This window comes from Daphnia pulex, chromosome 1, assembly GCF_021134715.1.
Source record: "Daphnia pulex isolate KAP4 chromosome 1, ASM2113471v1".
In the NCBI taxonomy this organism is placed as follows: Eukaryota; Metazoa; Arthropoda; class Branchiopoda; order Diplostraca; family Daphniidae; genus Daphnia; species Daphnia pulex.
This window is the reverse complement of record NC_060017.1, coordinates 4,733,986-4,746,726: the sequence shown is the minus strand read 5'-3', so window position 1 is coordinate 4,746,726 and position 12,741 is coordinate 4,733,986. Positions and strand designations below refer to the sequence as shown.

General features: G+C 42.8%; 2 protein-coding genes across 6 annotated transcripts; both read left to right on the top strand.

The window, feature by feature from the left end:
- The first annotated feature begins 3,176 nt into the window (after positions 1 to 3,176).
- On the top strand, positions 3,177 to 10,346 carry LOC124198552 (aquaporin-7-like). Of its 5 annotated transcripts, XR_006876597.1 has the most exons (9): positions 3,183 to 3,416; positions 6,994 to 7,093; positions 8,236 to 8,362; positions 8,473 to 8,610; positions 8,703 to 8,842; positions 8,943 to 9,157; positions 9,236 to 9,429; positions 9,535 to 9,612; positions 9,855 to 10,346. XR_006876597.1 is itself a non-coding variant. In XM_046594434.1 (8 exons), the coding sequence occupies exons 1-8, from the start codon at positions 3,241 to 3,243 to the stop codon at positions 9,872 to 9,874; spliced, it is 1,110 nt and encodes a 369-aa protein (XP_046450390.1). In that variant the 5' UTR covers positions 3,177 to 3,240; the 3' UTR covers positions 9,875 to 10,346. The 5 variants fall into 5 exon arrangements, 4 of the variants coding, with proteins under 4 accessions (XP_046450390.1, XP_046450402.1, XP_046450422.1 ...); XM_046594434.1 differs by lacking the exon at positions 9,535 to 9,612 and having other exon boundaries at positions 3,177 to 3,416; XM_046594446.1 differs by lacking the exon at positions 9,855 to 10,346 and having other exon boundaries at positions 9,535 to 9,613.
- A 453-nt stretch (positions 10,347 to 10,799) lies between these two features.
- LOC124198575 (aquaporin-10-like) lies at positions 10,800 to 12,560 on the top strand. The gene is made up of 8 exons (XM_046594473.1): positions 10,800 to 11,126; positions 11,224 to 11,311; positions 11,423 to 11,461; positions 11,533 to 11,583; positions 11,659 to 11,745; positions 11,813 to 11,934; positions 12,003 to 12,220; positions 12,288 to 12,560. Exons 1-8 carry the CDS (start codon positions 11,028 to 11,030, stop codon positions 12,394 to 12,396), a joined length of 813 nt encoding a protein of 270 aa, XP_046450429.1. The 5' UTR covers positions 10,800 to 11,027; the 3' UTR covers positions 12,397 to 12,560.
- Positions 12,561 to 12,741: the final 181 nt, after the last annotated feature.

Genomic DNA, 12,741 nt, shown 5'->3' with positions numbered 1-12,741 from the left:
AAGGAAAATGTAATCATGCAAATTCTTCTGGGGTTTTCAACCCGTTGGTATGGCGACATCGGTTTTTCCCCCCTGAATAATTCCACGTTGAACGAATAACCATGTTAGGCTAGCCGGTGGCTTGCTTGTGTTCCAAGTAACAAGCAAAGGTGGTTCCCCTGTTTCTTCATTTTGCTATTTGTTGTTGTTGTTGTTGTTGTTTTCTTCTCCGAAGAGAAACGTTCATCGCTAACGGCGAGTTCATTTGGCATCAATTACCACACAACAGCAGCCAGTGCTGAATGCGGATCGAGTCGCTAGCTGTCTGGCTTATTTTTTCGATCGGAAAACAACTTATTGAATCTTGAATCGGTTTGAATGGTCGGGCATTAATGAAGAACCCGTTGCGGGTAATGCGAGACGGAACTCGATTTTTTTATTGTTATCGTCACTGATAAAACCAGCAGACAATGACGGGCCCGCGCACTATCAACTTATTAAATACCGAGCGGACGACGGACACCGCACGTGCCGCGGAGCAATTTCCCCCGCTAACTAAGCTCAACTTTAACTTTGCATTCTCAGCGTCAATTTCAAGGCCAATTACTTATTTTTGTGTGTGTGTGTGTGTATTCAATTTCCACATAGTCACGCTATATCATTTTCCAAATCTTTGATTGTTTTCTATCCCGACAGACGAAACTATTCGGAGCTGGTAGGGGGGAATGTTTTTTAGACTAGTTCATCCGGCTCCGGAAGAAAGAATGACAAGGTCAACATTTGAATTTCTTTCGCTTTATTTCAATGTTGAACACCACCCGCTTGGATAACTTTGGCGCAATGTACAAAGTGCACAGTCTGAAACTTTGTTGTCGTTCTCCGTTTCCTGTAGATCTTTTTCTCGTTTCCTAAATCGTTTCTTTCAAGTCATTTATTAACAGAATGGAAGCGAAACAAATCAAAACTTGAGTTTTGCAATTAACTGCGTCGCGCACAAGAAATCAAAGATCTCTCTGCATATGTGGTCTGCTAATAATATGTTGTGTGGTTTTCATCGGATACCAACATCTCTTTTTGGTTATTTTCCTTTCAAGTTATACATAGTATAACCTGAGTTTGAGATTTCCATAAATGGACTTGTCATGCCATTTCTCCTGCTGGGCGAGTGTGTTGCGCTGGTGTCTCGGCCTAAATCAGTCGGAGAGTACACACCTTTTTTGAAATGCACCAAACTATAGTACATGATGCCGGGATTGCCTTCGAGGAAAACAATGAACAATTCACGGAATTCGTCACTAGAATTTTTTGGCACATCATCTACCAGAAATCAACAAATGAATTTAAAAAAAAAAGTCACACATGTTTGTAATCATTTGTCATTCGTTCAAACACACAACAGTCTGAAAGAATGAAGACGTTAGTTTCCCAGCAAGTGAAAGTCTCGCTCTCGCCGGTGTAAAAGATTTGGATCTTGTTGGCGATTGTGTTCTGACGCGCGCAAACTCGTTTTATTTTTTATTTTTCGAGGAGTGCCACATTCTTGACGTGACTCTCATTTAAGTCATGTGTGTCACAGCGTGCGTAGACGAGTGTACACACTATCTCGATGCGAATCAAGAAAGTTGTTCTCGTGTACGTATAGAAAGAACGAGCCCTATTAGGAGGGAGGTTCCGGTATATTTTGATCCGGGCGATTTCCACACAAGTTTGCCTCACTTGTTTCCCTAGGTCGTGTCCGTTTTATTCAGCGGGCAGCGATCAATTCTATTAGGATCTATATTATCTTGATCCCCAGCACTGCGTTTGTGTTGTACGTTGTTGCATAGAAAAAAACAGGTGTGTCGCTCCCCCCAATTAAATTGCGAGAGACGCGGAGGTTGATCGAGTGAGTGGCGATGATGATGAAGAAAGAAGCTGGAGGAAAAAGTTTTCTATAGAAATCATCATGACCGGCCAATTTTCTCAAATAAAAATAATTAAAAAAGAAAAAAAAAAACATATTTTCTGCTGGCCCTTTCTTATTTCTTGTTCTATTTCAATCCGCCGTTTTGCATGTGTAACACCAACACGGCTCCAGGTTAATTGCGGCGAACTTCAGCGCTGCGGATGAGAAGAATAGCTCGACGAGAAAAAATATCAAGGGCATTTCATTTGGTTATTATTATGTAGAACGTCGCGGCTTCTTTATTGTCTCATTTTCATTTTGAACCGCTAGTTCTATTTTTGTTTTGCCTTATTACAAGAGAGATGTGCGTTGTGTTTCACCAAAGTCTTTCGTTTGCCTTTTAAAAGGAAACTATACGATGGGAGCGGTTGGTTAAAATTGCCAAATCTCTTGAAGCCGAGCAATCAAGAGATCCATGGCTTTTGTATTAGCCCGTAGTTATTAAAGAAACGATCGAGCTCGCAGACCAACAATGAATTCGCACATCAGCGCAATTTAAAAAGTGAATAGACAGAAGAAGAATTAGAGACATAATAACCTTGGTTAAAAATCTTATATAACCTTTCTCCCTCTTCCGAATTAAACCAAAAAAAACAAAACAAAAGACAACAACATTTCAAAACTCATCATCCGCCGTCATCCGCCGGCCGTGTAAAGCAACAACTTGTGATTACATTTACGAGGCTGAACCTTTCCTTTTTTACTTCTTCTTACCGTGACACTTTCATCATCCATCATCGACAATGAGAAAAACAAAAAAGAGCGGACCGCAAAATTCTATAATAATAGAAATTGTCAAGTCAAAAAATCAACAAGGAAATCAAAACACGTGAAAGTTGTTTCCTTCCAGGAGATCCGGCGGATTCTGATCATCTTCCGCATTTGGTGAGCGCAAAAAAATTTAAGACGAAGGTAACAACACACACACACTTAGCGATGAACTCGGCTGCTGTGCCAAAACTCGTACCAGAAGAGTCACGCTGCCATGGGGCTTGCGACCTTTTTACCTGTACGCGCTCGGTTGGAGTCTATCCTTGATGGCCTGTGCGCTGGAAGACCTCGAGGGGGGTTGGGTGATAGGGGAGCTCACGTTCTTTCTTCAATCTCCTCCCCTTCTTGCGGCTTTCTCTCACTCGCACGCTGGATTGTACATAGCGAGAAGAGCGAACACGTTTCATCGGGAGAGAGAGGTTGCTCATTTGGCCGGCCGGCCGTCTATATCTACCCAGGTAAACAGTTGGCTAACCCTTCAGTGTCGGTTTGAGTAACGGAGGCAGCAAGTCAGCAACAGGCAAACGAATCTCATCGGGACCAACATGGAAACTAATCGCCGTCAACACGCCAACGAGACGCTTCAACCGCAGCAGATGAGACACCATCCGCATCACTTTCCCATCAGCCGGGAAATCCTGCAAGACATGGATGACCGTCGCAGTCACCACTGGAGATCGACTGAAACCATCGAATCGTCGACCCCCACCAATTCCCTCCGGTGAGTTGAATACATTTTGATTTGGTTTTAAATTATTTCTTTCTCTTTTCACTTTTGCCGGTTATGGTCGTACATATGTCCAAATGTAGTGATTCCGGTTGACCCTTTCATTCTCTGTTCTCCTTTTTTTAAATTCTGTTGAATTCTCTCAATCGGCACTTTTTATTTATTTTTTGGGGGGACACCGGCAATATAGTTGTTCTGGTTGAATCGATGGGACGCGGCGCTGTCATTTTTGCCCGGGCAGAAGACGACGACGACGTCGGATCATTCAGTATTGTGTCCAGTCCTCTGTCATACGACCAACGCCCTTACATGTCGGTCGCAAATCAGATTTTATTCCCCAGTTGCTCGCTGAGCGACTCGTAGCGTGACGATCCTGAAAAAAAAAACCCTTCCATATAATATGCTTTGAAAACTACTTTTCCTTTGGTATTCTACGTTTCTCTCTCTCTCTCTCGGATAAATATATTGTAACCGAGGGAACACACAAGATGCGCACCGAGGGACACAATCCAACCCAATCCTGCCGGGTTTTTTTTTTCCCTTTATGCCATCCATCGGAAGTGGGGTGGGGTATTAGAGTTTATTTTTATCCGGTCGCATCAGTTACAATGTCAGCTGATTCTCGTGTGTAATCACTTGAAAAAGAAAATGAGGGGATCATTTTTCGATTTGGTGATTGTGAGCGCATTAGAGTCGATCCTTTTCCTTTTTTAAACATTTTCATTTTGGTAGTGATTTGGGGATCGGGAAAAGAAGATGGGTCAATAGAAACGATTATCATCCTCATATCACATGATGATAGTAACCGAGTCTGAAGGTCGGTCTCTCAGCTCGGAGATATTGGACGTATGGACGATTGCGCATGTTTTAACGTGGCCAACGTTGCTGCTGCGTTCAACCCCCTGCCTCTACCCATCTGTGCAAACAGACGGGAGAACTGCGTTCAGTGTCTGCTGTATAGGGGAGAGCGTGATAGCGGGACCACCGGGACTCTGCTGGGGCCTCCCGTTCGTCTCGTTTTGACACTCGCCCGATAGATGTGATGGATTCCAAAGTAACAGGGAGTCAACACTGTGCTGTATAGCTGACACAGAGAGCGGACGGTGGGGGGTGGGGAGGAGGGTGGTGGGAGGAGAAAAAAGGGAGGCAGGAGGAGGAGGAGGAGTGCGAGAGGTCTCTGCGGCGGTGGCGGGGACACTTGACTTGCCGCAACTTGAGTGTTCAGTTGTGCATCATCCGTGCTGCCCCGATCTGATCCCGCAGAGAATCTACAATAACCGCAGCACCTCTAAAGGTAAGATCCATCTCCACATTCTCTCCTATCAACCGCCCATGATCGCTTTTCCCTTTTTTGAAAATCAAGAAGAAGATGCCCTGAAACAATTAGCTATAAAGGAATACAGGGAAAATGGGCGACCCTTCAAATTCAAAAAAAAAGATATGCCCGGTCCAGAAAATCTGGCGGGTAAAAAACAAATTAGGTCGCACATGTTGTTGTCAATGCCATAATAAAAAAAAAAAGGGTATTATTATTACTAACCAAACAGGGTGTGTGTGACACATATTTTTGTGGAGAGACGCGCAAGTGCGTCGATTGAACGAGAGACCCGTAGCTATTTGTTTTCCAGACTTTTGTGTGTGACCCAAGTTCCTTTTTTTTATTTTCTTCTTCTTTACACGGACGGACTAGATCCAGTTTTTCCTTTGAGTCCGTCTCCATTCAGTGTCTCTCTTCTCATCTATTCGTGGCATCTTATATATGTAAAAAAGCGCTAGCCCCCACCCGTCCACTTCCACATTCCAAAACATCTGAAAATAGATTGCTTCAACAGCAACGAAACTCTCATCTCCAAAAAGAAAGTTGCATCACTCCCCCCCCCCATATCTAAATTGGCGTGGGCACGGGGTTCGACCAAAGCCATTTCCCTACCCGCCAAATTTTTCGTTTGAAAAACTGCGTCTCGAGACGGCGACGACGTGTGAATGTCGACTGTCGTTTGACGGACGAAAAAAAAGTTCAATGTCGAGTAACGATTTTTTATGTAAGTTTATATAATAATAACAAGTGGATCAAATTTTTAGTTTTTAAGTTTTTCTCGCGCTGTGGACTATAACGCCATTTGAAAAAAGAGAGAGACGGTTCAATCGGGTTATCTCGAAAGTTTCCTTTTCCAAACTGTTGCTGTTTGCTCTAAAAAGTAAAAAAACAACTTTGAAATAATTATTTCTTACTGGGTCATATTCAGAATTCAATAACAACAACAACAACAACACAATGCCATTGCAGCAGAGGCGTTGTCGAGTTGAAGGTTGCTGTCGTTTGTTATCTAAGAATCGAAATTTGCGTGGAAGTTGGCACGATAGAAACAAAACAAAAAAGGGTTGCCCGGTTTGTTTGCAGTTGAGCGCTTTCACCGTCCGTTTGTGATTTTCCATAGGCGGACCCAACAACACAACACGGGAGGTGAGCCCAGCCGCGTTTGAGACCGGCGTCGCGGCTCAAACACGCGCGCGCTCCGTTTCCTATGTATATTGATCACTGACAGGCGCCACCTGCTCCCAAGAGCGCGGGACTTTTTGAAATTCCAGAGAGGAACGTGCTGTCATAAATTCTTGGCGTCATCCATCAGGAACGATCGCCGAGTCCTTTCCGTTTTCTTTTTCTCTTTCCAAGACTTGCAACTTGCGCACATGGAATTCACGTTTCTCTCTTTTTATTTCACTTTTCATTCTGGCGTGAATTCGGATAGAGAGAACATGTGTCAATTTCGGTGGGAAAAATAAAAGTTCAACGATGCACGTAAACGCCCAAATTACACGCCGATATAGCTGACCACCATGGCCCACCACCACTACTGGGGGCGGATATTCTTCACGCCTTTTTTTCCTTTTAACGAAATAAAACCGGTAGCTTTGTTTGTGATTTGTTTTCCTGCTTCTCTCCTTACGATAGAGCTTCGAATTTATACGCGGACAGGCAATTGAAGACACGGGGGCTTGTACACAGACTCTGGGAAGCGTTAAAAAGAAAATAAAAACCCAAACGAATTCAATTGGGGTTTTGGCGGACGGACGTAACCCGAGCTTAGGGCTTCGGAGTTTGGAAACGCACTATTTTCAATCGAGAGAATAAGATGGTCTCACGTTTCAAAATCCCGACGTGTATATATGTTGGACTCGTGATGGAAATGGCGCTTCTCATTTCATCCGATTTCAGTTTTTCTCGCGGCTTCTAAAAGCTATCGACAGAATCTGGCCAGATGCTCATTGTGCGTTTCCGCAAGAGGTTCTCCGATTCCCCCCCACCCAAAAGAGCCCGCCATTTTATCAGATCGAAATATCAAATCCTCAACTTCCTCGCTCCAAACTTCCCTCCGAGTCTAACAAAGATATACAATGACTTGTTGGCGGAGGAAGTACATCGTGAACTGGGCTATACAAAAGTATATACTACATTCCGGCTCTTGGTTTTTGTTTGTTTGTTTGTTCGGGATTTTTCAGAAATTTCAACAAGTCTCTTTTTTATTTCTGTTTTCTTCTCTCTTGATGTACTATTTTATCTTTTATGCAGTCCGAGTGCCATGGCCCCAAAACTTATGAAAATGATACGTGTCGAGGCGCCACTTCTCCGCGAGATTATGGCGGAATTCCTGGGCACTTTCATTCTTGTGGTAAGTCCCTTTTCTCATTCTTAGCCATAGATTTCGTTGTTGCGCTCTGACACGACGATCACGGGTGACATTTTTTGGTCATTATTATTATGTACTTGACATCATTTTTACTTGGTAAAGAATGAAAATGGGTGAATGGTTAATATTGTTTGCTGGCCCGACTGTCGCACACACAAGTTTTGAATCGTGAAAGTTTCTCTACGTAACACCACAAACGCCGTTTATTTCTTTGTTTTACTTGTTGTGTTAGTTTTGATAAACTGTTGATTTCACGAACGTGACCAAACCGCCAGCGGGAGGACCATATACTATAGGTTAGACCTTACGCAGTCATACAGGGAGTCACGTTTATTGAACGCGTCTCGGTTGTTTTTGTTATTGTTTCTTTTAAATTTTTTTTTTAAAGGCTGTTTTTCCGTGAATGGAGCCGCTCGCCCCTCAACTTCTATAGGGTGTGGTCAATGAATGCGCAAGAACGTGAACTGTGCAATGAAGAGCGTGACCCGCGCAAGACCACAGCGTGACAGTTTTACCAAATGAAAAAAGACAAAAACAAAAAAAAAACAACCGACGACGGATTGAAAGTTTTCGAGACGCTTTTTCTTCGAAAAAACAATTCCCACGATCGACAAAATCAATCAGAAATAAATTATTTCCAGCAGGGTTCGACGATTAAAAATTTCTCGATTTCTTCATGGTTTAGATAACTTTAAGGTTGTATCAAAACAAACTTTCAAGGGTGGAAAACACGTCAAATCAACAACGGGATTAGGAATTGTATTTTCCGTTTTCGAACAGCAGCACTCTTTGTATTAGACACTGGCTGTCTGTCAGGATTTACTGACAAGAATAACTTACAAGTCATCCACTGATCCTTTGCAATCAACTCGGGCGTTTAAGCCCTGTGGCTTATATAGTGCAAGACTTATCAACAGAGGCTTATTTATTTGATTCCTTAATCCTGTTGGCGATAAATGCAAATACAAATGTGTGATTCTCCGTCCACATCAGAATGCGGTAGCGATATCTTATAATAGGATGTTTGTGCGTGTGACTCACACTTCTCCTGCCAAAATCTCTACGTGACTAAACCGAAACCGTTTTATTTGCAAATTTGTTTTTGTTTTTATTTTTCAAAACAGCTTTTTGGTGACGCCAGCGTCGCCCAGTCTAAACTTTCAAAAGAAGCCAATGGAGACTTTTTCTCCATCAACTGGGGCTGGGCTGTCGGTGTCATGATGGGGGTCTTGGTTGCTGGGGGCGTATCGGGTACGTAACTTATTTTGTTCCTCTTCCTACCATATTAAAATTAGACTCTCCACTGTCGAAAGAAACACGGGGGCTCGAAACAAATAACGCTACAATTTACGACTTGACAGGTGCTCATTTAAATCCGGCCGTCACGTTGGCAATGGCCTGCGCTGGTCGTATTGCCATCATCAAAGTTTTCTTCTACATGCTGGCCCAGTATCTGGGCGCCTTCGCCGCAGCCGCCTCCGTCCTCGGAGTCTACAGCGGTACGTGCGACATTTTGCGAACTGCTAATAACACAATTCAAAAATGCGCATTTCTTTTGTGTGTTGTTGGGTCTCGTCTTCGCCCGTTGCAGATGCCATCGAATATTACAGCAACGCCAACCACAACGGGACTTTGTACATGAACAATGAAGCCAACGATCCGGGCTTGGCCGGCATTTTTTCCACCTATCCGGCCCCTTGGCTCTCCATTGCTGGAGGGATTGGCGACCAGGTGTTGTCTATTTTTAAAAAAATACAACAACAACAACACAAATCGACCTGAACTCTAATCATGAATGTTATCCGAACCTTTCGTCCCACTTTTGTCAAAGATTTTGGGAACCATGCTGCTACTCCTCTGCATCTGCGCCATCACGGACAAGAAAAACACGCAAATTCCGTCGGCCCTAGTGCCAATGTACGTGGGATTCACCATTCTGGGCATTGGCGTTTGCTTCGGGGCCAACTGCGGCTACGCGCTCAATCCGGCCAGAGATCTTTCGCCCCGTCTCATCACTCTCATCGCCGGATGGGATCAATCTTTCAGGTAATGAGAGATCCCTCCAAACTTTCATGCCGCACCGTTTGCAAGCGTAATGAATCTAAACTACTCGCTCGTCTATAGCTGGAACAATTACAACTGGTTCTGGATACCCATCGTCGGCCCTCACATCGGAGCTATCCTCGGGGTCTTCATTTACATCGCCTTTGTCGAAGCTCATTGGCCGGAGGAAGGCGACGAAGTGGTGCCCATCACCGTTCCACGAGCGAATTTCAACAAAGAGCGAGGAGAAAAGATCCAGAACATGGACATGGAGAGTAAGTTTGGCGATCCATTCCTATTAGAATTTGAGCTTTCCCCCTCGTGTATAGAATCTAACCCGGAATTGATCATTTCAAATGTTGCAACATGTGTATGTATAGGTTTCTAATAACGCAGTGATCGCTACATCGATATTATAAGATCTTCACCAACTCTTTTGTAAAATTTTGATCGGAGGGGTGAGTGACACAACACACACGTTAGGCTACAAAGTGGCCATCGCCTGGGTGATGGGGGCATTTAAAAATATCAATGCGCTTGATTATTCGGTTTTCCTTTTCTCCTCTCGCCAATGCTATTTATAACCTCATTCGTTTTTTATTGCTGCCATTAATACCTATCAAAGAGCTTAAAATGGAAAAAGACATGGATACTAATGAAGGCGTCAACATTCTTTTTTTTTTTGTCTCTCTTCAAACAGGTTTTACCACGTCGAATTAACAGGAGAAAAACGGACTTGGCAACCGCTTTAACTATCTTCCTTCATCAAGACCGCGAGCGTCTGTTTTTTATTTTTATTGCAACCATTGAAAAATCGTTCCATTCTATTGTTGTATCTTTGATCCTCATTATTATTTTTTTAATTTGGGAACTGGACCACTGTATACTCCTCATTACAAAATGACTTTGAATGAAGTTGGCGTGATTTGACTATCCATGTATTCAAACAGAGCATCCCCATCCTATATGTATATGTATTTGTATGTGTAGGTAAACGATAAATGTGAAACCGAGAGTTCATTGTGGCTTCCTCTTACTCTTGTTCCCAACTACAAAAAATGCAGCTGTTAGTGTTCTATGATACTTCTCTGCTGATTCATTATCTATATAATGTTGCACCATGATGTGTGAGCGTGTGGTGGTGTGTTTATTCCGAACATCGAGCTGAGATACATGTACAAAAAAAGAAAAACAACAATTTTCCGTTTTTGAACTCTTTCAAGTATATAACTTATTTGTTGTTCCACCTCGGGAGAAAACCAAATCTACAAAGGAAAAGCCGAAAAATAGCCGACCGAAATCTATCGATTGTTTACTCTAATACACAAAGTCCTAAAAGATGCGGAGAAAGAAAATATAAGAGCCTGGTTTTTTTATCAGAGTGCTCAACAGCTTTCACTTCTATGCGATGAGCATCACAGCAGACAGACGCGGTTATTGATATAGATGAGTAAAAGAGAATAAGGGATAAAGCATATACATAAGAAAAGCCAGACCCCAAGCTATACAGACGGCAGTTTATTTGTATGTAATGATATCAAGCGCATTTCTTTTACCTTTCATTGTTGAAATGTGGGTTTACTTGATAGAGATAATACTAGCCTGCATTGCACAACCAGTTGGGTCAACACGAACCTGTCAACGTGTCACTCAAATGTCTGGCAAGCGCTGGCCAGTGAGGTTGTGGGATATTTTTCGGTCGGGATTGCTGCGATTGGCTCGAAATGGGAGTGCCAGATCAGTAGGCTCTTTTTATCAGGCGACGGGGAAAGTGGGGCAATAGTGTAGTCGGCTGGGTTTTTCTATAGTCGTCGTTTGAATAAACTCACTCATCATCGAGGAGTGGATCACTCCATCTAAACAACAGGGCAAGATGGTCGATAAGCGTCGCGTGAGAAGGGCCATCAGCCTGGCTTCCTACCCCCTTATCCGGGAATTTCTTGGAGAGCTGGCCGGGACCTTCGTTCTAGTGGTATACATACAAAAAAGCTGGAACAACATCTTTGAGCTACCTGCAGTGATTCGCTGAATTTTTCTATCGACATGATGGCTACTTTGCAAACGTCAAGTTATGCATTATCGGAACAAAGGCACAAACGGTGTTGACCAACGGGAAACTGGCAGAATTCATGGCCGGCAGATTTGGCGATGGATTCGGTAAAAAAACAAAATTCATTTCATAACGAGAAAAATTGTTTTCTTATTTATTATATCTGAATAAATCTGATTATCGTTCTAAAACAAATTTATTGAAATGTCTCAATCAAGGTGTCATGGCCGGTGTTTGGGTTGCAGGCGGTGTGTCAGGTTCGTCAAGTCGAAAAGAGAAATGCAATATTCAATTTAAGAATAACCATCAGTCAAATTTGTATTTTAAGGTGCTCATCTGAACCCAGCAATGTCGTTCGGTCTGGCCTGTGTTGGAAGACGTAAGACGAAGTCGCTTCCCAAGTCATCATAAATTTATAAAATTTTGACTTTACTCGATTTCAATTCTTATACAGTTGAATGGCGAAAGTTACCAGTCTATTGGGCTGCTCAGTATATCGGCGCTTTTGCAGCTGCATCTTGCGTCTTTGCAGTTTACCTCGGTTTTAGCTACATAATACGGTGCTTATTCAATTCATTTTACCTAATGATATTTGCTCCAAATTTCAGAGGCGATTTATTATCAAACTGGGGGCCAATTTGTGATGACAGAAGATGATCCAGGATTCGCTGCCATTTTCGCTCCTTATCCTTCTGCCTACCTCTCAACAGCAGGAGCCATTGTCGATTCGGTGTGTTTTTGAAACATTTCTTTCTTACAAATGCATTTTCTTATTGATATAAAATTATATGAAAACAGATAGTAGGATCGGCCCTGTTGTTGCTGTGTGCATGCGCTATAGTCGATCGACTAAATTGCAAAGTTCCACTTTCTGTCTTTGCCTTATACATGGGATTTCTCATCATGGGATTGGGCATCAGTTTCAGTATGAACTGCGGTGTGCCCGTCAATCCGGCTCGAGATTTATCTCCAAGACTGTTCACTTACTTAGTCGGATGGGGTCCACAAGTATTTAGGTATGCCAGAGTTTCCTATAGCAAAAATATACTACACATTTACGAAATCTTAACTTTGACGATCCAGCTACGACAATTGGATGTGGTTCTGGATCCCTCTTGTGATTCCGCACTTTGGTGCAACCCTTGGAGCCTTCATTTACATCATTTTTATCGAAGCTCACCTTCCGGAATGAATGCACCGATACCGCCATCGAATTTTTATGTTAATGTAATACAGAATGTGTTCTGAGTGTGTTTGATTTACGTTCAAGCATTCCAGAGCATTAACAAATGCGCATTGTGCAGAACAAACAGAACTTGTATCCTTTTTACGCAATAAAAGAATTTCTAAGTCAAATAGTAAAAGTTGAAAAGAAGTTTTATTCAGAATGTGTACACGACCGTACACGACAAGAAATTTCGAAAACCGAAAACAGAATATGGCTCTTTTGAATTCGGGGAACAATGTTGTCAAGTTGGCTCATGAGTTAACACGCGCGATTGTCATGCTAGTAGCACCGGGTTCAACCCCGCTATGA

Bases quoted from the DNA above. Each gene is read 5' to 3' on its own strand.
- LOC124198552 (XM_046594434.1), top strand. From the start codon at position 3,241: ATGGAAACTAATCGCCGTCAACACGCCAACGAGACGCTTCAACCGCAG. The intron at 8,611-8,702 runs GTACGTGCGACA...CGCCCGTTGCAG, and splicing joins CGTCCTCGGAGTCTACAGCG to ATGCCATCGAATATTACAGC. The intron at 8,843-8,942 runs GTGTTGTCTATT...CTTTTGTCAAAG, and splicing joins CTGGAGGGATTGGCGACCAG to ATTTTGGGAACCATGCTGCT.
- LOC124198575 (XM_046594473.1), top strand. From the start codon at position 11,028: ATGGTCGATAAGCGTCGCGTGAGAAGGGCCATCAGCCTGGCTTCCTAC. The intron at 11,462-11,532 runs GTTCGTCAAGTC...TTGTATTTTAAG, and splicing joins GGTTGCAGGCGGTGTGTCAG to GTGCTCATCTGAACCCAGCA. The intron at 11,746-11,812 runs GTTTTAGCTACA...TCCAAATTTCAG, and splicing joins CGTCTTTGCAGTTTACCTCG to AGGCGATTTATTATCAAACT.